Source organism: Anser cygnoides, chromosome 21 (assembly GCF_040182565.1).
Source record: "Anser cygnoides isolate HZ-2024a breed goose chromosome 21, Taihu_goose_T2T_genome, whole genome shotgun sequence".
Lineage (NCBI taxonomy): Eukaryota > Metazoa > Chordata > Aves > Anseriformes > Anatidae > Anser > Anser cygnoides.
The window spans coordinates 6,210,867-6,233,758 of NC_089893.1; the positions used below are offsets into that span (position 1 = coordinate 6,210,867).

Consider the following 22,892-nt stretch of genomic DNA (forward strand, 5'->3'; position numbering starts at 1 on the left):
CACAGAAAAGAGTGTCAGTAAAAACAGCAGAGCTGCTGCGCTCCATGCACTGATTGGAAGGCAAAGAGGCAGACCTTGGGTGAGCTGATTCCTCAACATCAGCATTCCAATTCAAATTGTGCTCCTCTCGGAAACCCTGAGTTTAAAACCAAACTTTTACCCTACCTACAAAGGACAAAGAAAAAACACCAACAACTGTGACTCACTGGGGGATACTATCAGTGGGACAAGGGATCTCCTTTGGTTATGTATTATTATGCTTGCATTTCCTAGAGGTGGAATGCATCGGTGCATTGGGAGAAGAGATGTGCAAATGGATCACTCTGTCAGACACTGCTCCACATGGACGATCAGAGTACTGTTTATTTCCTCACCTGCAGGGCACTGCTGACACCTCTCAGCCTGGCTGTGTCCGTAAGAGGGATTGTAAGTCCCGGGGGGACAAGGATACAAATGGATTCCAGTTTTCTGAGGGCAATAGAAGCCAGGAGGACAGCGGTGTCTTAGTCCTTTTGGACAGTGAAACCCAGCAGGGCAAGGAAAGCATTTGTCTTGACCTGTGAAGGAAATATAGAAAACTGGAAGGAAACATGTAATGAACTGGAAGAAAATACCATGCGCACAACTTTTTTCTTGTCTAGTTGTGCACTTAGAGAAGCAGCAGATGAAACAAAGTTATTCTGCAAGCCCTCCTGGAATGACTGGTCTTCAAATATGTACATTCTCCCAAGAGCGTCTGATTCAGCAAGCTTCACAAACCCACTCGAGCCTCAGAGTCACAGTAATCTCCACATCTCACCGGTAGGTGGCAGGAAGAACAGTCGGGAAATCTGGTTAACTGCTTACCAGCTTTCTGTGCACTGTCACTGCTGCAAACCTACTATTTGACCTGCTGCAGGGGTGAAAGAATCCCTTTCCCCCCATCATGTGACACCAGGGGGAAAAAAAAAGGCAAGAAAACAAAACCAACAAACAACCAAAAAAAAAAAAAACCACAAACAAAAAACACCTTTCTCTGTCCCAAGCAAAATACTGAGCAACTCATAGCAGTCAGCAGCTATCAAGACATTCTTGGATGACAGATACCACATGAGATACCATCCACTTCTAGTTTTCCCAAGTCACACAGAAGCTGCAGAGATCCAGTTCCTCACCTGTTGCATTACTGTATTCTCCACTGGGGCAGGGAGAAGGCGCTGCTGAGCCTGCAGGGCAGAAATGTCCTCGAGGACAGATATTTCCAGTGACACCATCCTCTGGCTTTGCAGTCTTTGTCCTTCCCATGCAGTAATAGCCTTAAAGCAGAAAGCACTTGAGTCCTCTCTGTTATGCAAAAAAACCCTGAATTTCTGAGCAGCTAAGTTCTGGTTGTGTCTCACCTTGTGCACAAAGTCCTCCAGGAGCATCTTGGCCAGACATACTGCAGAAAAATCCAGGGGCACAAGGAAGACACCAAGTGGCATCCTGGGCTCCCCTCCGTCCGTTCCAGGTGCCAGCAGGGCACGGCATCTCTTTTGGGTGCGTTGTGCCAGCAGGGCAATAATGTCCTGGTGGACAAAGATCTCCAAAGGAAAGCCCCACCTGAAGCAAGGGAAATAAGGTGAGCGTGGTTTATGAAAGTTTTTGTAGCGCTGAAGGGGCTGCAGCAACGCATGATGTTCAGTACTCACAGGTGAGGAGCTGCTGGACCCCTGAGTGCAGAAATGTCCTGGCTGGCAACGCCCTTCTGGCTCCGTCAGACCGGCCATGCTGCAGTACGTGCCTGCTGGGCAGGGCTTGCACGAACCTGTCCTGGGTACATCTGTGTATGTTCCCTGCACAAAGACAGAGAAGTAGTGAATGCCCTTCACCAAGGGACTGGAAACTACTGGAAAGTGCTACTTAAAGAACAGAGCCATAAAGGATTCTTACCACTGGACATGGGAGAGGCAGGGAACTTCCAGCCGAGCAGAAATGCCCTTTTGGACAAGGCTGGGCTTCAGCCAGGCCTGTCTCATTGCAGAATGTACCCTCCGGACAGTCCCTACAAACAGACTGCCCACGGCCCTAAAAAAGGGACATAAGAAAGAACTCGGCAGATGTGCAGTGTTGCTGCTTACAATGTGAATAAACTTTGACCATTCTACCAACTCCCCAAGACTTCCCCTACTACAAAATGAACACAGAGGTCCAAACACAACAGGTTTGCGGTGTCTGCACAGCACCGTGCAGCATTAAAGCAGTGGCAGGCACAGCCCTGGTTTAATATTTCTAGTTCTGCAAAGAGTTCTTCCACTGCAGGGCAGAAGCCAAGATGGTGGTGGTGACTACTCAGCTTACCAGAAAACCCAAGTCCCTCTTTTTTTAAGCTGTCCGCTTAAAGACGCCCCACAAATGACTATTAACACACTCGTAAAGCTGCCAATGGCTGTGATGACCCCACAAGCATCTTGTAGTGAATTCTAACGTACTTACAGGCTGGAAGCTGCCAAGGGGACATGGCTCTGGCCTGAAAGCTCCTGTTAAGGAATAATGTCCCTCCATGACCATCTGCTGAAGAGCACTTTTGGCACCTCCTGTACAGAAGTAGCCAGGTTCACATGGTCCTGAGGGAGCCTGGCTGTTTGTCCCATCACAATAAAGGCTATGTGTAGGGGAGAAAACGATAAAAATCTTGGGTAGTTTGTTTTGTCACTGGATAGTGTGGTCACAATACAAAAATTCCCTGCAGTCTACCTGGGATCTCACTGAGACCTAGTTCCTGTTCACTTACAGGCCTTGAAAGGAATTAAAAAAGTACATATATCACTTGTCACACATGATTTTTAAAGACCATAGCCCCTCAGATTCAGTAGTTTTATCCTGGAAAGAATACCCTCCTCTACAAAAACAGAGTGGCATCTGCATACAGATCACACAAACACCCAGATGTCGGTTTTCTTCAAGCAAGCCTTCTCTGCTTCTTTGGACTAGAAATATACAGGAATAAAAAGGAGCTTTGAGGGCATTCCATTCATCTTCTGGACAGAATGTGAATTCCAGAGCTGTCTCTTGCTCTGTTTTTCTGCCTACCTCTCCGGGGAAAACAGGGAGTGAAAAAATGTAGAAAAAATAAAGAAGACAGAAAAATTTGAATTCTACCCCATGGAGACCTAAAACTGCATCCCAATATCCCAATCAATTCCTTCACAGTGAAGCACAAAAATATTTGTGCCACCAATCCCGAGATGATCTTGCATGCTCCATTTGTCACACCAGCATGAAGACGTGACCACCTGAAAGGCAGACTGTCCATCACTAGCCTTAAAAACCTACACTTATTCAGTGCACACTCAAGGAGAGGTGAAAGCCAACACTAGATCCCTATCTTTTTCTTCAGACTCAGATGTGTAACTCTGGCATCATTAAAAGGGATGCAACACAATCTGGTAGTATAAAAAGGACTACCCAATTAGTATTAACGAGAATGTTTAAGCAAGAGCTGCTAGGTCAAGCCATCCAGCACTACAGACATAACGAGTTTTGACAGATGCTAGGGAACAGTAAAAGCTGAGATACAACTCACACAGTTCAAGTTCCTTATTGCAAATCTACTGATACAGGTATATAGCAATGGAGAAGGCAAGCACACTTGTACTGGAGCCCTGGGACCAGAGGGGACTCCTCTGCAAAAGGGCTGAAGGTAAGGATGGGCTGCTGGGGCAGGAAATTTGAGGGTTAAATAATTTCTTTGTGATGGGACTGAACTGAGCCGTGTTCAGCAAACATCACACTCACCCGGGGGGGCAGTCCAAGCACTGACGGAGGCTTCTCAACCCACTCCTGTTGCTGTAGGTTCCTGGAGGACAGGGGACAGGTAAGGGGGACCCAGGTGGGCAGTATGCCCCAGGGGGACACAGGTTTCCTGTCACACCGTCTGTGGGCAACTGAAATTGGAAAAGGCAGCATGTAAAAAAAGGAGCAAACTTGGTTAAAATATTAAAGGCATCGTACTGATTTGGGCTCAAGGCAATACCAAGAAGAAAAACAGAGACATACTCTGCTGTACAGAGGACAGACAAAGCTTCTTTAAGGTAAATGTAGCAAACACACAGAAAGAAGATATATGGATGGCCTTTTCAAACCAGCAATCCTAATGTGATCCACACCCACTGAACTCCGTACCTGGTTATAAACCTGGCTACATTTTTAGTTAAGGGGATGTTCGTGTAGAGAGGGAAAACTATGAAATGGTCACACACCTTTTGAGGATCCTCACACTATAACCTTGAATGTGTGCAGTGCAAAATTGTGGCTCTTGAAAGTGACTGGGTTAATAAAAAACACCACGGTGGAACACAATTAGAAAATGAGAAAAGCCTGCCGTGAGACTTACTGGAGTCAGAGCCCTGCCCTGGCAGAAGAACCCAGCCTGGCAGGGACCGCTTGGCCCAGTCTGTCCTGGAGCAGCACAGTAGAAACCACGGCCACACGGGCTGCACTCTGATGGCCCGGACAGCCCCTTCTTGTTACTATAGGTGCCCTCTGGGCAGGGCTCAGGTTTAGAGCATCCTTCGCCACAGTGAAAGCCCTGCAAAACAAAGTCAGCTGAATACTGCATTTAAGAATCTTCTGTTAAACAGACTCCCACATTCAGCTTCTTGCATCAGAGGACTGCAAAGGAACAACTCACTGCTGGGCAAGCTTTGGGCTCTGATGTGGCAGGAGAGTCACAGTAGGAGCCAGCTGGACATGGTTTGCACCTGTCTTCACCCTCTGCACTGGAATTATCCCAGAAGAAGCCTGGTGCACAGGGGAAGGAGAAAGGGAATCCAGTCCCTGGAGGGCAGTTATAGCCAGGTGGGCAATCCCCAGTCTAGAAAGCAAGAAAGGCAGTCAGCACAGCTTTGTTGTGCTTTGGATACGGAAGAACAATCTGTCAAGATTCAACACAGGAAGAGCCAAGCTTCATCCACGCTTTGAATTACCTAGAATTTTTACTGCAAGAAAATGGAGGAGAAAGGTAGGGAAGGAAAGGAATTCATAATCCCTTTACAATTACAGATCAGTAAAATTCTGACGGTGTAGGATAATCATTTTAGGTGAGAATTTCTTAAGGGAAACTCTTGTCCTTAAGACAGCCCCTATCCTTTGCCTGTGCAGTCATGGCAAAGATGCTCTTCTTATGTACCTGAAAAGTAGCTGTAATTGGTAAGAGTTGTCACCTCACTCTTACATAAGACCATGGATTCATCCACATTTAAGAAACTCAGCTGCCCTTTTTCCTCTTAATAGAAGCTTCTTTTTTTTTCAAACTGCTATTAATGCTTGAAGAATTCACTCTTTCAAGGGACAAGACAATCACAAGGAAAGATCCCCAAATTCATTAGAGACAAAGCAACACCAACTCCCGACATTTGAACTCTCTTTCATAACCTGCATTGACAGGCAGAAGGCAAAAGAGAGACAGGTTTTAATTAGGCTCCATTTACAGCTGCTGCCTCTGGAAAATAAAGGTTGGGAGAAGGTGGGCTGTGCTTACAGGGTGGGGAATTCCCAGAGGCTCCATTCCGGCTCTGTAGCAGTACTTCCCTGCAGGACACAGCAAGCATTCCTCAGCACTGCTTAGTCCCTTCCGCTCACCATAGGTCCCATTGGGGCAAGGTTTAGTGGGCAAGCCCTTGAAATAAAATAGAAAAATGGGTCTTTAAGATACTAACATGACTGCTGCATACTATAATGCAAACGCACAGCAGCTGAAACTGAAAAATATTTCTTTCCAGTTATTGGGAACAAACACTGAAAAGCAACACTAGTCATCAGGTACGAATGCTGGAGAGAGACTGTAACAAAATGGGGATCCAAACAGCAGTGTTGTTTGTATACAACAGCTCAGAAAATGTTATCCCAGTATTATGAAATTTTATGTTGGGTAAATACCAACATCAAAAAAGTACAGAAATCAGTAAAAAAAAAAAAAAATAGGAAAGGTTCCCACAACAAGATTCCAGTGCAGACACTGTGACTGTGCAACCAAAACAATGTGAGAAGAGAGAATCCCAAGGACTAAAGCAGAAGCACTTACAGCATCTCCCTGGGGACAGTAGTATCCTCTTGGGCAGGCATTTTTACTGGCATCTGGAGGGACTGCCTGTCCTTCTGGGCACAGGAGACCTGCCGGGCAAATCATGGCACGCACCATCACCTCCCGGCTGGTGTGCTCACTAGCACAGTAATGTCCAACAACACATGGCAAGCAGGAGGCTGAACCTTGGTCCTACAACATGAAAGGCACATGGTTCCCATTTCTAGAGGACAAAAGAATCCCTGTATGTTCGACATGTTGAGGCACAATACAAAGGAAATAAATGGAACCAACACTGCAATGGAGCCCACCAGTAAATAAAGCAGTCTGCAGAAATAAAGCCGCTGAGCAAAGACATCGCCCTTGGGAACTGATGACAGGACCCTGTTCACACAAACTATTCCCTGTTATGCTTAGCAAAGTTATTGGAAACAGAAAGGTTTCCCCTTAAAAATTCCACCTAACCTAACCAAACAACAACAAACAGTATGTAATTCAGTGTATTCACCCTGCAGGCAAGAGAGCCTGTGCTTCACAAATAAGAAGCAGGTCCTGTCGCTTCCTGTGGATTATTCATGCAGAAGGACCCCCACAACAGTCAACCCAACATCTTTTGCCAGCAGGAGTAGAGAAAAACAAACACATTCCCTCATCTTTCTTTGTCACATTGAACTACAAAGTGCAAAAGAGAGATAATCAAGATAATCAAGGTCCATTTGTCACACATACATCCCCATTCATCATTTATCTCCTCTCTTAATGAATCATCCAGTGATAACTACAAAATGTGTGCACAGTGATAGAAAACTAGCCTAAATAGAAATACTGGGGTCATTTGACAGCAGTGACATGCCATTTCCCCCTCAATAGTGAAATCTGGCACTTATTGCTAGAGTTATTCACTACAGTTTTGGGGCAGATAAATAAGAAATAAGCCTCAGAACCCTGTTGTGAGAGTCAATGTGCCATCCACTGCTCCTTTCTGTGGGTCTTTCTCATTGTTTTACTTTCCACAGCCAAACAATTATTTAACTGCATTGCAATCCAATACATCCTTTGAGGCAGGAACTAAATACAGGTGCCTGCTCTATAATTCCCCTGCAATACTTACACTAACAATGAAAGACTAAAATGAATAACCAAAATTCGAAGCATCTACCAAACTACCCACTGCCAGGTGCACGACAGATGAACTTATTGCTACTGCAAGCCTCAGGAGCGGGAGTAACAGCAAGAACAGTACTGCACACGTGATGCATTTTCGGCATCGTGTCTGGACCAGCTCCAAGCCTGACCATGCAGGAACATTCCCGGTGCTTTCTCTAGGCTAGCACTTTCTCTCATCACCTACAGGCTCAGCACAGGTGGGCAATATTGTTTAAAACACCGTACACAATCACCCCAAATAAGCAGACTCATAATGCAAGGAGATGGGCTCGTTCCAGTGCCTCCCTTGAGGGGTATATCCTGCAGCTCGTCTTTCTGCCAAAATTGAGTCCTTATGCTGAACAGATGTCAAGATAAAACTATTGCTACTTACTGAAAAGTTGCCAGCACCACATGTTCGAGGAGTAACAGTGCCAAGCTCAGGGCAGTAATACCCTCCAGGACAAGGGACACAATCTGCAGCCACTTTTGCACCACGTTCCATGCGATAGGTTCCTCTGCAGGAGAAAACGGAACAGAGGGAGTCATCAACTGCAGCAAAGTGACCAAGAAGAGGACAGTGCATCTCTGGTCTGCATTTCTTAGCCTCTTGTACGGAGGATATCTTGCCATCAGGCAAGAAACTGGCCAGTTCAGAAAAAACCTGCCCAGACTGTCCAAGAACATGCAAGGTAGAATGAATTTGCAAACGTTTTTGGAGCAGAATGCTATCTTTTTTTATAAGAAGTGTTCTGAAATGCTACATACAAATCCTTTTGTGTGCACAGAGACCCACAGCTATGACAGCACGTGTAGTGTACTTACACTGGGCAAAGAACTGGCTTGGAGGTTCCCCTGGTGCAGAAAGCCCCTGCAGGGCAGACCACGCAGTCTTCCACTCTGCCATTTCCCAGCCTGGTACTGTAAGTTCCAGAAGGGCAGGGGTACTGTGTGCTTCTCCGTGTACCTTTCCAAAAAAAAAAAAAAGATGAGAAAACCATCCTAATTCTTATTAAAGCCTTGAAGAGAGAAGGCAATAATGCCCCCTTGTTCTTCATTGCTATTAAGTATTTACATGAGCTACATGTAAGTATGTATTGATATACACTTAAATCACTGCCCCCAACTCTGAACACAAACCAACCAACCAAAAAAGTCACCACTTAGTAAACGCTTCTGAAACTTGGCAGGAAGTTTCTAATTGTAATTGTGTTTGTACCGGACACTTGATTGTGCATTTTAATTCTTTGCAAATTAAAGGAAAGAAAATAATGCTATCAACATGCTCATTTCAAGCAGTAAAGGTTAAAAGTATTCATTATTCAGAACAGCCAGTTTGCTATCCAACTCCACACTGAAATGCTTTGGTACAAAAAAAATATGCTGATAAACTCAGCATATGACTCAGAGCCCACAAAATTCCTAAAGGCAGAAATGAACTAAATTTCTTTCATTTCTGGGAAAAAACTGCCTACCTTGAGGGCAGTAATGCCCTGAGCTGCACATGCCAGAAGGGACATGAAGTCCTCCTACACAAAACCAGCCCGCAGGGCACAGCAAGCACTCATCTTCTGATGTCAGCCTCGTCCTATTGCTCCAGGTGCCTGGGGCACACTTGTGCTGTGTTGAGTGCTTTGTGCCTGGTGGGCAGTAGTGACCAACTGGGCATGGAGCAGGAGGCTTCTGTCTCCCCCCTGTTCCTGTAAAAACAAAGACAAATTTTTAAGAGAAGCAAAGAAGCTCTTGCACCTTTCATCCATTTAGAATGAGATAACAATAATTACTTTCTCTGTTGACGAGAGGTTCTCTTGCAGAACTGGTTACCAAAGCAATTATTTCTAAACTTGAGAATCCTGCAGGGTGTCTGTGTCCAAAACTGGCCACCAACTTTGTGGCCAAGTTTAGGAGGCCAGCAAAAGGCAAGAAAGTTTGGAGACTATAAAAACTGGCTGCTTCCAGATCATGAAGTTAAACAGTAACTATGAGTAGCATAAGGGAAAAACCTCACAGTAAAATTAAAATCAACCTACCCAGTTAGCACAACAGTCTCTGCAGTAACATTAAACCCTACATGGCACCATTTTCCCCATTTACCAGCACTGTGATACCTCAGTGACCTGCTCTGGTACTTACTGGGGAGTTTCACGGTACGAGGTAGAGCGTACAGTTCACTTTGTCATAAAGCCACCTACCTCTAACACAGAAAAATCCAGCAGGGCATGTTTCACACTGGGACTTATCAAAGAGGTTGAAGTCATTGCCAACTGTTCCTGGAGGGCAGGCGTTGCTGGGAAAATGAGGGCTGGACGACCCCACTGGGCACACGAACCTAATAAAACACAGCAGGCTACTTGGGGCAAATGCTTTGATGCAACAGGGAGATAAATTCTATGCCCTCCCAACATACCAGGAAGAAAGCTGCAACTGGAAAAAAGCTGAAGCACTTGATACCGCAACTGACAGAAATGTAACTGACAACTGATAACACAGACTGAGAAGAAAACACTGTGAATGGATTGGTTTTGCTTTACATTTTGCACCAAAAGAACGGGGGTTATTCAGCCAGGCTGTGTTCATAACCATGGATCTGCGGCTGGGCTTCACTCGTGTCTGTTTCACTGTTTCTCGCCACTTCTGTGGCAATAGAAGGCAGCAAAATCCGTTGTGTTTAAGACAATTCCTCTACAAATACAGCCTACATCACACTGAGTTACCAGAAAATGTAATAAACTCTCAACATTGCAGAAAATGCCACCTGCACGTCCCTGTGCACAACACCCCAACAGTGGAGCTGAGCTACATGCGGAGACTTAAAGAGAAGCACAGAAAACAAGCAAGGCTCACCCTGGTAGGCACTCCGAGTCAGGCTGTGCTAATCCAGCCTGAGTGCAAGCTCTCCCTGCTGGGCAGGCTCTGCAGTCAGTGACTTCGTCCTGTCCTTGGAGAGGACTGTATGTACCTGGCTGGCACGGCGTTGGGTGATTTGCTCCAGCAGGACAGAAATATCCAGCAGGGCACTTCAAACACAAACCGGTTCCTAAAGAGAAAGAAGATGCTTAAGGTCCCAAAGGGAGCATGACCTGCTGATAAAACAGAGGGTCCTCCAAACGTGATCCCTTTGCTTTCACCTACAGCAAGAAGTATGATGGAGGTTCGGTCATAACAGCAAGGAAGTTACTGCAAAGCCAGAAGGTGGTGGTGTTGGATTAGCTGATTATTACTGCAATTGAGTGGCTCCTGGAAGCAGTACCACCTCAGAACTACGTTCTGAGCTGATAATATGAGAAGATACATTAAAAAATAAACACATCAGCCTGAAAACACACTGACACAGGTAGATTTAACAACCAGAATGCCTGGACCTCAGTTGTAAAAGAGCCTGGTGTTCCCACGAAAGCTGGGCCGTTTCCATATTTGCATTCGGAATACCGAGAGAGCCGAACATGTTTCACAGACTGGAGATGTACTCAACACAAACACAGGGATACCTGCTGGAATGACAACCATTTGAGCTGTGATTATCTCTAAAATCTCATGTGTTAACAGGTGCTCAAACTGTGCATTAAAGGAAACACTGGCAAGATCAATAGGTAATAAAACAATTATTTGTGTTGCCACATTCAGAAAACGCATTTAATTATAAGATGTCCCCAGATGCTTAACTCAGTGAAAAGGAAACTCAAATTTAGCACAGGAGTAGCTGCTGTCCTCCTGAGTCAGGACTTTCAACAGCACAAAGCAAACAGAGCAATTTGGGCTGTGCAGGGAAAACACTGGCTCGGTGTTATCATGGCTCCCTGGAATAGGTCCAGGCTGAACCCCAGCTGCCTCCCAAGTGCTTAGCACAGCAAGGCTCAAGCATACACCAGGGTGTATAGCATATACGAGCCTCTGCAAGGCTGGAGAAGAACCTGACAGCACGCCCAAGTTGATCAGGACGTATTAAAATCTCCTTCTCCGCAGACCGGAGGCTCCCGTGCAGACAGGTTAGGATGCCTCAGGTGGCAAAGCCAGATCAAGGGGCACCTCTCCCTTGGCATTCCGCCCACCTTCTCATCCCTACACCTCAGAAACATCTGCAAGTTTCCCCCTTACACTCCTCATGACACAGATAAACACAAGGTTCAAAAACCTCAGTAGCACAAGACTGGCATTTCTCAAGGCTGCCTCATTCCCCAGCTCTAAGAGCTGGAATCCACACACCTGAAGGGGGGCTGTAACCCCACAGATCTGTAGGGTTCCCCTACAGGGAACTCTTAAAAATTGCCTCAGCTGACAAAAGCTTCATGATGTGGATCTGCACCCCTAGCAAACCCAGCAGGACTGCCATTTTATATAACCTGAACCCATGCCACTTGACTCTGGTTATGTAAAATTTGAGTTTTCTGCCCAACTTTCCGTAGTGCTTCCCTTACTGCGGAGCTCAGAACAGACTTGAAGAGGATGGCTACCTGGACCATAGAAAACCAAGCAGGGCACGGATTTACAGCATATTATTTATTCTGTAGGACCAGGCTAGCCCACATACATGCTGGGCCATAAATATGATGCGGATAAACTTGGTTTCACTGAGGGTTAAGTACATCACACTCAGTGTGTGACACAGATGGAAGAGACAGGCTAAGACCATCATCTACCCCATAGCAGTACGACTTGAAATATTCTCTGCCTTGTCAGAGTTTATTCTTGTGTCCCCTGCCTATTTTTCAGCGAGCATTGTCCTAGCTTTGCCACGTTTTCCTTTGGAGAGTTGACAACATCATTATATAAGGTAGTACAGGCATAGGATAACAGCTTACATTATTAAACTGAAAGTGTTTTTGAACTCTCATTTCCTCTGCAGCTTCTTCAGTGTTTGTTCAGGTGCCACTGGCCCTGTCTGTTGAATTTTGCTGTCTTGATGAGATGTGAGGTTTCTTCCTTGCTGCACCATGTAAATGCAATTCTGGTTTTAATTTCAGAAGTGGGCGGAAAGCAGCAATTTCCTAGTCTTAGCTGGTGAGCAAAAAATCATTCAGCAGTCAAGATGCTTTAGCAGCTGAGTCATTCGCTAAAAAAGAAATGATCAAATAGAAAAATATATGGCTCGATTTGAAGGAGATAATTATTTTCTTAGCACACGTACCTCTCTGAGGCAAAGAGCACAGCAGATGTGAAGGGAGACTGAGCAACTGAACTTTAGGTTTCTGCTCCTAGCAGTGATCTGTGACCCTGGAGAAAACACTCCGGACTTGGGCCAAAGCTTAGTGAATGGAGTTCATCCCTTGAATCTCTCCCTGACTCTATTTTCCAATTTGTACAGCATCATTAAGAAGAGAGTGGCATATTTTATACCACTGTGAGAGACACTGAGGTACCCTGAAATGTTCACAGCCAGGCAGGATTAGCCTGAGCAACATGTGATTATTGCAGCAGAAAGCTGGGTCTCCCTTTCCACATTTTATCAAAGACTTGGTAGCAGAGAAGACTTCAGCTAAGCTCTCTATTACTTCACATAAATGCCTTCACCAAACAAAGTACATTTCAGCCACCTCTGAACTTCAAAGAGTAAAAATCAGACATTTAAAAATTAATCAGTTTCCCACACATTATTCTGCCCTTTTAAATTAATTAACCCACTGCTGAGCTGCGAAGTCTAGTCACTTGTAACACATTTCTCAATCATCAGCATGACACTTAGTCTTACTGGATACAGAATGAAGTTCTGTTGATTTAGAAAACCAAACCAAAGCAAAAATGCTTAGAAAAAAATGCCACAGAAAACAGGGCTGGAAGTCTGTGCAAGCCTTGTGTCTACACCCTTGCAAGCATATCAGAACATCTCCTGTGCCTTCAGCTAAGCAACACTTTAAAAGCTCTTAAGGGTAGGGCTTCTACAGCTTCTGAAGCCATAAATGACAGTGCTTATTTACTGTTGTAATAAAAAAAAAATCTTAGACTAATCTGTAACCTAATTTCACCTCACTGCAAAAACAGGTTTGCAACTATTGTGATTGATTCATACACATACAGAAAGAAAACCCCTTTTCCAAAGGGAAAGCATACAGTCAACTTACTTTATTATGTTACTCCTTGACTGACCTGTTAGATTACCTTGGGCAGATCATTTCAGATTATTCCTTATTTCTTTCTGTTGAAAAGCACAATAATCACCTTTTCCCTTTGGTGAAACTTCTTAGAAATCTCTGCATAGGGTAGACATATAAATACTAAGGTCCACATCCATCAGGATACAGGCAATTCCAATGAAAGAAGTGGCTAGTAAGCACCTCTGGATGTAGACCTACACTTAGTTTTTGTGCTGCTAGTAACAGGACTCTTCAAGGTCATGTTTTAATATGGGATGGATTTCTATTTGAGACAAGTCCATCTGGTTACTGATTCTGCCAGCTGTGTCTTTTACAGAACGTAAAGCTGTACGGTATCCTTCAGGCTCAGCAGCAAAAGGAAAACACAGTTGCACAAAGAATCTGCTCCTAAAAATTCCTGGTAACGTAAAAGTCAATTGATGGCCTTACCCTAAACTTTCCAGTGGTGCCCCAAGGTGTTCGGAAGGTGTTCCAGGCCTGGCACTCCAGCGCTATTAGCTTGAAACATTTTATTGAGATAGTGAAAAGCTTTCACCTACACTTCATAAACTGAGGGTCAGCAATGGTTCCTTGGATTGGGCGCTCACTTCTACTGCTGCGTATATATTCATGGACGTGTCCTTTCTTTCAGAGGTAGCTGCGCATGCAGTCCATTCCACTAAAAATAGGGTTTACTTCACTAAGAGGTGTCATTCATTAGGACAGTTGTCGTGACAGAGACTGCTGGCTGAATCACTGATCTCCTGTTCTAACAGATGTCACTAGTGAGTAAAATAAACTCGTTTTATAATGGAATAGACAGCAGGAATGACCCTACCACACCAAGAGCATTCCTGCAGAAATGCTCACAGTGCTCTGCACGCATCGCCACCTGATACCAGGGAGATCCAGATAGCTGAGTGACAGCTGTGGACCCTCTCCTTATGTTCACACAATTGGAAAAAGAAACTCCTAACTGTGCCCTGCTTTCTGGAGGGGGTGATTTTGACACAGCAGATGAAATCAAGCTAACCATCTAACACCAACTTGCCACACAATACTGTACACCCAGTGACTCATGCACACTGTTGGGTGCAATCACCCAGTAGACGAGGTGCATACGAAGCCCATTCTCCCCTTTACTGCACTATTTCAAAAGCGATCTTATGTCAAGCATTGTATTTTTGCAAGCCCCCTGCACCAGCACGAATTATTCTACAGTGGCCTAGAGCATCATGGCCCAATTACTACCTGAGCGCACAGCCAGCAGGAGGAATGTTTGTAATTACCAAGACACATTGTTCTACCTTTCCCTTCCTCACTCCAAGCATATGCCTTTACCTCACCTTAAACCTTCAGTGGTATGAGAAATTTCCCTCCAGGACCTCACTAAATAGGCAGTCTCCGCAACTCTTTTTATCTCTAAGTAGCTTAAATAAAGCTGGAAAGGAGGATGCTGTAAACCTTGCTGTCACTGTCCTGTATGTGAAAGGTTAATTTTACAGCCTGGATAGTTCTAGATGAACTGCCTTTAGTATTGATAAATGTGGAAGCCCCGGGGACTCACTCACCCTGTTCAAAAAGTAGATGAGGGCAGTGGCTGCACAGTGCCAGTTGAGCTCTAAAGGCAACACAATTGACTATAAACTGCTTCCAAATACAGGCGACACTTTATCTGCAGCCCCTCTCAACAGGTTCCCAACCTGTAAACTGGTATTTAACTGATGCAAGCAACTTGCATTGATAAACCAGTTGTTTCTTGAACAGATTATTTGGCTGAGAACATTTTAGCGAAGTGGGCAGGCCATTCCTCTAAAGCTCTAGCAGTGCAGGCAGTCTGAGGACCTCTAGCCCCAGGGAGCTGCACTTCAAACATAGCCACCTGAATTGGCACTAGTATTAGGAAGGATTCTCAGCCTACCGTACCACAAACTTCAGACAAGGGTATTGACTGTTTGTGTCAGGGGGGTCTTGTCTCTTGTGCTTAGGGGAAAGGGGGCAGTTGCACACAAGCAGACTCTGTGGCCCAAGTCCTGTTAACGTTTACACTGTTCTCTTGCAGTGATCGAGCAGTTCAGCAAAAGATATCAACCCCTGAGACTTTTAGTCAACGTCTACGCTTCTATTGCTAATTCTCATCGTTCATCTCTTCCAGAGAACTTATAACCCAAGTATATTTTATTTTGTAAAATGCTCGTAATTACTGAATGCTTCACTACAAATCTGGTGATTTGTAGGAGATTCCATGGGTGTTCCCTTCATCCAGTTCTAGTAATGCCTTAGACAGAGACTAATAAATAAATACTCTTAACTGGCAACCCCCTCCATAAGCATGTACTTCTTAGTGTGATTTAGAGCAAGAATTATTATTCCCAGTGCACAAAATTAAGATTTTTTACGATACAGACCAGGCAAGCATGAGGAGCTGCTGCTGGGTGTGTGAAGTCCCTCTCTGGGCTTGAAACTCCCTGCTGGGCACGGAGGAGTGACTGTAAGGCCGTCCGCACAGAAGTGACCTGTAGAGAAGAAGAATACAACATGTAGTTCAGAAACAACTTTCTAGACACCACTTAAAATCCTTCTGCCAGTTGTACATTACTGATGAAATGTTCATGTCCAGGTAGAATGAAGTACTTTTTCCAAGTAAGATTTTGTAGGACTTAATATCAAATGCTTTAGTAAAGTCCAGATGGATTATCTGAAGAGTGTTAAAAGAATATATGGATTTAACTGTGGCATAAAACTGCCACTGCTGTGTTGAAATATACTGCTATTTATCAGCATAGAGATGATATTTTATTCACATGCACACAGTACTAAGTACACAGATTATATATAATTAAAGTCAGTCAAACTGTGGGAAAGAATGCTGAGGATCCTCAAGCCTCTCCTGCTCATGATGGTATTGAAACTCCTTACCATCTAACATCTTTTCAGTTGGGCTGGATGACTTATTCAGCTTTATGAGAACTGATGGAGAACATGCATCCTACCCATTAGAACACAAGAGGGACTAATTTTAACACTGAAACATTCAATTTCAGCCTGGAATACTCTATATATTTAACCCACTGATCATCTACTGAGAGACTTTCACTTGCTCTCTCCAGGTTCTGTGATTGATAGACTGGAGTTGAAATCTGACTGCAGCTTAGGGTGATCTTGTGCTCTAAACAATAAGACAGTAGCAAATCTGTCACTGTAAAATCCACACACTAACATATATCTATTCACTTGTTCAAACTTTTATTAAGCAGAGTTTATAAATGCTTCCTTAAGTCCAAAGAAGCCAGTGTTTCCTGGACTATTATTATTTTTAATGTCGTCAGAATTAGCACGTTGGCTCTCTACAAAGCACCATGAACAGTTAAGTGCAATATGATATGTGATACACAACCACAAAGCCACCATCACTTCCCACGGATGATTTACGTATGAGAGATGGCTTACTATTCACAACACCTAATACCAGGCACTGGAAATATGGGAACTCATCTGTTTTTTCATCTGTGTATTGTAGCTGGATCTAAACTCCTGAGGCTTTGGTCTAGTACGATCTCTGTAGCTACTCCATTTCTCCTTCTACTAGGAGGTAACATATCCAAAGCACAGGAACCCGTCATTATTTAATAAAAAGGATTCTAATTACAGATGTAAGAATTAAGTTGCTGGGTTCAGTGACTCTGCAGGAGGCACCTGGAGCTGCTCATTAAATACTTCATCTTCACATGCAGTACAGGGCTCGTAGGAGAGAGGAGAGCTTGGTAGGACTGCAGATTGTGAACTGCATCCCTGTAGTGACATTAAATATTCTTTTGCAAAATCACAGCTACACCACGCTCTCCCTGTCAGGCCATTTTGCTTGGGTTTTGCAGGGCCAGGAAATGTGAATTGAAGTCTGCTGATATGTGGAGGGAATTATCAGCAACACTGCTGCTACCTGCAGCACCACACTTGTACTGTTACCGAGTGCTGTACAAAAGAACCGAAGAGAACTTCTGTGGAAGGCCTCAGAGGTACACCAAGGCACCCAACTTTTCATAGGAGAACTGCCCAACAGGAAGCTAACCTTGGGCTACCAAATTCTCAGAAGGCTTGTAAGCATTCTCTAGGATGTAGGAAGGACGTGCCAGGATTTTAACGTAGAAAACTCTTTCCCCCCCCGTGCTGTACCAAGCAGCCATTCACTACAGGAATGGCTTAACCTGTACTCTCAGTGAAGACTGGTGGGCCACCAGCCTGGGCAAGTGCAAGGTTTGTTGTTGTTGTTGTTTGCATCAGGCTTCTTCCCAAACAGCAAACACCCACAGCATGCAACCTAAGGAAGCTTCCCAACTTACTCCATCATTTCGCTTGAAGGATGTTTCTGGCTAATTCATCATGTGAAATGACATCTTACGCCTTTTATAATTTAGGAAGATAATTGTTCTGCAACAAAAGTATGGTCCCTCCTACCCTGTTCTCCTTGTTGCTTGATTCTGCATCAGGGATGGATTTGTGACACACCCAACAATGACGCACTGCAATTTCCTAAACATGGGACTATTTTGATTTTATTGAGTGTCAAGCAGAATGAGAAATTACATAAGAGAACCACGTTGTACCCTTATCTGACCCCTTATACCTAAGCATTTGTCACCTGGGTAATCGAGCACCCACCACAAAGTTGCCATGGCCAATGAACTGAGGTCCTGAAGTAGAGAAAGCTCTAACTGTGTGCGTAGCAAGTTTACAGCTGACAAGCTAAAATCAGAGTGAGCTGCTTTCTGTGTGGGAAGAGAAAGCAAAAGTTTCCCTCACTGCTCAGCAACATCTGCACATTCAGACATGTTACTGTATGTCCCAAGGCTATCTCAGCTGGGCCTCTTAGCTGGATCTTAGACATACGATTTAATTTTAAGTAGTTCTGTGTAGAGCCAGGAGTTGGACTCAGTGATCCTTGTGGACTCCTTCCAACGTGGGATGTCCTATGATTCCATGATTCTCCCATAAACCCAGCAAGTATGATGACTACCAAACCCCAGCTGAGATTCTCAGTGTTCCCTCATCTTCATTCTTTGTTTTTCATGAACACTTCTGAACAGCGCCCTGGTTTATCTCAGGAATTACTTCTTAACCTCACGAATTCTGCTGTAACCAGAAGGAGCCAAGCTCTGTTCTAATACTGCAGGCTAAATTTTACCAGAGCCAAGTGTCATTATAGTCTCCTTCAAGTTCTACATCTTAATGACTAAATAAGATGCACATGAGATGCACTTACCTGCTGGGCAGGGCTGACTTATCGAAGTATCTTCAGTTGAGAAAGAACCAAGGGTGCAGGTAACACAACGAGTGCGGCTTGGATCTGGCTCCTGCCCGACCAAACAATGCTAAGGGGAAAAAAGACAAGCTCATCCCAACAGGCCCAAAAGGCCACTGCTATCCAAAGCTATATCCCAGGGACACCTGAAGCAGGACATCAGCCAGTACTGCACTCTGTCTTGTGCTTCCTCCTTCTCTGTCCTCTCTTCCTTCCCAGCACTGCTTCAGGGATATTCTCCGGGGATAATTTCTAGAAGCAAAAATGATGCTTCAAACTCCAAGCTCCTTTGGGGCCTCAGCTGAGGGTTTTAGTGGTAGGCAGATGATGTGAGCACTAACACTCTCAAATTTTAGATGAGAAATATTTATTCCTCTTAATACAGGCCATTTGTGGGAAGTCCTACATCTACTACACCACTGAACTGTTTCAGACTCTTCTTTGCTGAAGAAAGTTCAGCAGTATCCTCCTATTAAACCAGAGGGCTGTCCTCTCCCAAAAATACAATCATATTTAGGCCCTGCCTGTCAGGAAGAATGAAAATTTGCCCTTGAAAAGTAACATGCCCATTCTGTACCTGTCTATCTCGTCCATCTGGGCAGATGTAATTATCTGGGCATTCCAGGCACTCCAACTCTCCCTCTGGAGAATACTGACCAGGACTGCAGCTCCTCTGCACACCACTGCGTGGATCACATGAATAGCCATCTGGACACGCACGGCACCCAGCTCCGTTCTCTAGGCTGAGATAGCCATTGGGACAAACCTGCAGTAAGATCACAAACACTGTTAGATCCACAACAACATATTCTTTGCATGAATAATGTACAAGAGAAAAGTTTCAAACATCCTTAGCTCAAGTGCTAAAAAGAAAGCAATTCAAAGTCTGGCCTATGAACTCTTGAGAATTCCCAACACGTACTTTTTACTGTCAAAAGAATGTAGTGCAAAGAATGAATAGAGAAAGTGCTGCTCACTGTTTACCTGGATGGACAACCAGCTTGCTCTGAGCCAAATCAGAGCCAAATACCAAGAAGAAATTTCCTGGAAAAATTCAAACTAGTCTGCAAAATATATAAAGAAGCTTAAAATCAGATGATTCAAAACATATGCCAGCAGAGGTAGAAAACACTACTTCCACCTGTTGGCTCTCCTTCCCCAGCTTACCTGGCAGGCTGTGATCTCCACCTGAGCTGTAAGTTCATTCGCTGTTCCCAGTGGGCATTTCCTTGGAGCTGCTTGACCCCCTGGGCAACTGGAACAAAAAGAATTACAGTTTTAAAACTAAATTCTTCCCCTTCTTTGAAATTCCATCCTCTAAAAGCCAGTATGGGTGTTGTGTAGCTACAGAACCACACCCATCACCAACTGCTCAAAGAGCTTCTTCAGCCATGGGTGGGTGAATTCAAGTCAGATCACTCCAGAACCTCGGGGGGAGCTAATACATTTATTGTGTTTGGGAGGTCAAGGTGCACTGCTTGGACTGCACACCCATGGACACAGATGTAGTTATTGCAGTAGGAGACCTGGCAACCTGAACTTAGGCTCACGATGGTCTGTATGAAACCTGTCTTTCACAGTCTTGGTTTGGAATTATGTCTGAGAACTCCGAGATGACCATTACCTCTTGCATTTGAAGTGAGCTGGGTGTGGCAGAGAAAGCAGCCTGAATGTTTTTCTCCTGAGGAAGGCAGAAGCATCCTGGCTTCAGCACCTCTAGAAATCAGCCACCAGCCCCTGCAACTCATTGCTCTTTGTACCCAGGCTTCCTTGTTTTCAGGCTACTGTTCTGTGCTCAGCTAACATCCCATGTTCTGACTGGCGTACCAGTAAATAAGCAACCTGGACACAGAATAAATTTGCCAAGACAGGTTTCCCTGGACCGAGTGCCAGACACCTTGTGCTCCTTTTAAGCTGAAACTCAGCCTACACTTTGCTGCCACTACAAGTACAGACAGTACTCCTACCCTGCCCCTCCTAAATACACAACACAGAATACACAAAATCTGTCCTAAGTAATCTCAGAGGGAATTTGGCTTCATCAAGCTTACACTTCCTAGGAACACACAGGCTGCCCACCTTCTTTCTTAGACTACAGCACTATTGTGCTGAAGAACAAACACTTCCATTGATTTTAAGGAGAACTGTGAACGTGCCAATCACTGCAGAAAGCCCCAGAAAGCCTTATTATGTGAAGATAGTGGTTTTTCCTAGTCAGCTGATTTTTCATCTACGAGGAACTAGCACCACACTTTGTGCCCCACCTCCTGGTCTGCATTACGAGGTAGCTCTCAGAATTTTCTCAATGTAAGAGGACATTGCAAATGCCCCAGTGCTTAACTTCTTATTGCAGGAGCAGAAACGCTGAGCGAGAGGGAAGGAAGGAGACTTACTAGAAGCCTGTTGGACACTCCAAGCAGTTGCCAGCCGTGTAGTAATGGCCCTGCCTGCAGTCTATCAGACACTGGGTCTGGCAGTCCACGTTGCACCCTGGTGAGAGGGAGGAGGTCCCTGTAAGAGAGCAGAGGAAGAAATCTAAGGTGGCAAAGAACAAACACTGAAACCTCCAAGCTAAACTACCAGTTATTATTACACCATAATGTAGTTTCTGCACAGCTCTATCACTGGTGTTAATAGCAGCAGCTCTATTAATACATTATTTTAGCATTAACAGCGTTGCTTTGCCTTTATAGAGAAGCGGTGTTAATGAATGGGACGCAGCATCCCAGCAGTGTAATGACTAAAAACCAAACTGGAAATATTCTAAGCATCTCGTTAGAAGGAAACTAAATCAGTAAATCTCATGTTCCGCTGTTAAACAAGTGCCTCATTGTTATTATTACTGTTACACCTACATGAATTACCTGACTTCCCAAAGCCACCCAGAGAGTACCAAAACTGGAAATAAACCTAAATTTCTGGCTTTACCATTCAGCAACATTATATTCCATTATGTCCATTACCACACTCACTCTGAAGATTGGTGGTTAAAATTAAGAACAGGTTTCTTTTCCAGCATGAAAATCAGTTTCTGTAAGACCTGTGGGTAAATACTCTAACCACAAAATTCTGAGGGAAATCCCAATAGGCTTTGGATCAGCACCCCTATTTCAGATGCTTTATCAAACTAAATCAAACTGCTCTCTGTAGGCAAAGATGCCTTTATCATCTTTCAAAAAAGTCACATTTTGTTTGCCAGAAAGCTGAAAACCTATGTTTTCGTCAGAATGCACACAACACAGTCTGGCGGAAAGAGCCAAAGGATGACAGAGGTACTGCAGTGCTGGGTGATCTCAACCAAGACACTCCATCTTTCTCTGCTTTACATATCTAGTCTACTCAGTGAAGACAATTTTAACCTGCCCTTTTGAGGAAGTCGCTCCACATCACGTTGTGTCAGAGAAAGGTAATAAAAGCTCAATAAGGAGTAAGGTATGCAAAACCTGAACTTCAGAGCATGGAATCAACAGCGTTACTAGCTCCCTTTTTGCATTTCTTAATTTTGCAGGACTATTAGATTTAGATTCTAATGTGCCACTGTCCTAATACAGTCGTCTGTTTTGAAAAGTCAACTTTGCTATAATAACAGCAAGGATTTTACATGAAGTTCTGCACGAAGGGCTTCTCTGTGTGCCTGTACCTGAGCACCAAAAATGAGTGTGCAGGTGTGCAGAAAAGTTCTTATTTCAAATTTTATAATATACCTAGTTTATTCTGATTTTTTTTTTTCATTTTCAGACTAAGCTGTCTGTTCCACACTCAAACGAGCATCTTAGTGTTATCATTATCCCAAAACATGGCCACATTGGTTCTTTTCTGCCTTTTAAAAGATTAACACTTCTTTATGAAAGCAACCCCCTTTCTCTGCCTGTTTTCTCCCTGGATGAATTGGAAAAAAAAATATTATGCTTTTGAATGAACTGCAACCAGACTTATCAGTTTATAACCAGAATGAGCAAAGCAACTGTCATGTCTAATTCCTTACGGCTCTCAGAAGGTAACAGTGTCAGCACCAATACAACAACAAAAACAAGAAGTTTGCCTGAATAAGAAAGTTAACCACTCACCTGTCAGCAAGATCCTGAAGCTACAGAATAAAATCAACCAACTCAAAGCATTAGCCATGGGGGCTAGTAAACAGCTCTTAAGAAAATGCTCGGAGGCTCTGCTGAAAACATTCCTTGAACATCTGGTGTCGCCTTTGCTGAAGCCCAATGTAACGAAATCCCTCCCACGTAATTACTTTCCAGTACAGCCTGAAGTGAAACAAACACCAAGCAGCAGAAAGAAAGGGTGGCCAAAGAGCTAATCCCGTGTAAACTCCCCCCTAGCATTA

The 22,892-nt window shown here is 44.2% G+C and overlaps 1 protein-coding gene across 6 annotated transcripts in view; it reads right to left on the reverse strand.

The window, feature by feature from the left end:
- Positions 1-22,892, reverse strand: part of LOC106040620 (multiple epidermal growth factor-like domains protein 6) — a 37,019-nt gene that overhangs the window by 11,158 nt on the left and 2,969 nt on the right. For 3 of the 6 annotated variants that reach the window (XM_066981166.1, XM_066981167.1, XM_066981165.1), the window contains 22 exons: positions 22,624-22,812; positions 20,950-21,067; positions 19,724-19,811; positions 19,134-19,322; positions 18,518-18,626; positions 15,666-15,773; positions 10,034-10,226; positions 9,382-9,518; positions 8,665-8,889; positions 8,015-8,156; positions 7,584-7,707; positions 6,044-6,235; positions 5,501-5,638; positions 4,652-4,834; positions 4,355-4,549; positions 3,757-3,905; positions 2,455-2,623; positions 1,912-2,046; positions 1,671-1,814; positions 1,380-1,581; positions 1,155-1,295; positions 375-557 (listed from right to left, as the gene is read on the reverse strand). In XM_066981166.1, coding sequence (XP_066837267.1) covers positions 375-557; positions 1,155-1,295; positions 1,380-1,581; positions 1,671-1,814; positions 1,912-2,046; positions 2,455-2,623; positions 3,757-3,905; positions 4,355-4,549; positions 4,652-4,834; positions 5,501-5,638; positions 6,044-6,235; positions 7,584-7,707; positions 8,015-8,156; positions 8,665-8,889; positions 9,382-9,518; positions 10,034-10,226; positions 15,666-15,773; positions 18,518-18,626; positions 19,134-19,322; positions 19,724-19,811; positions 20,950-21,067; positions 22,624-22,681 — 3,322 coding nt within the window. In that variant the 5' untranslated portion in view covers positions 22,682-22,812. The remainder of the gene's footprint in view (positions 1-374; positions 558-1,154; positions 1,296-1,379; positions 1,582-1,670; positions 1,815-1,911; positions 2,047-2,454; positions 2,624-3,756; positions 3,906-4,354; positions 4,550-4,651; positions 4,835-5,500; positions 5,639-6,043; positions 6,236-7,583; positions 7,708-8,014; positions 8,157-8,664; positions 8,890-9,381; positions 9,519-10,033; positions 10,227-15,665; positions 15,774-18,517; positions 18,627-19,133; positions 19,323-19,723; positions 19,812-20,949; positions 21,068-22,623; positions 22,813-22,892) is intronic. The other 3 variants (XM_066981169.1, XM_066981168.1, XM_066981170.1) reach the window with 2 other exon arrangements.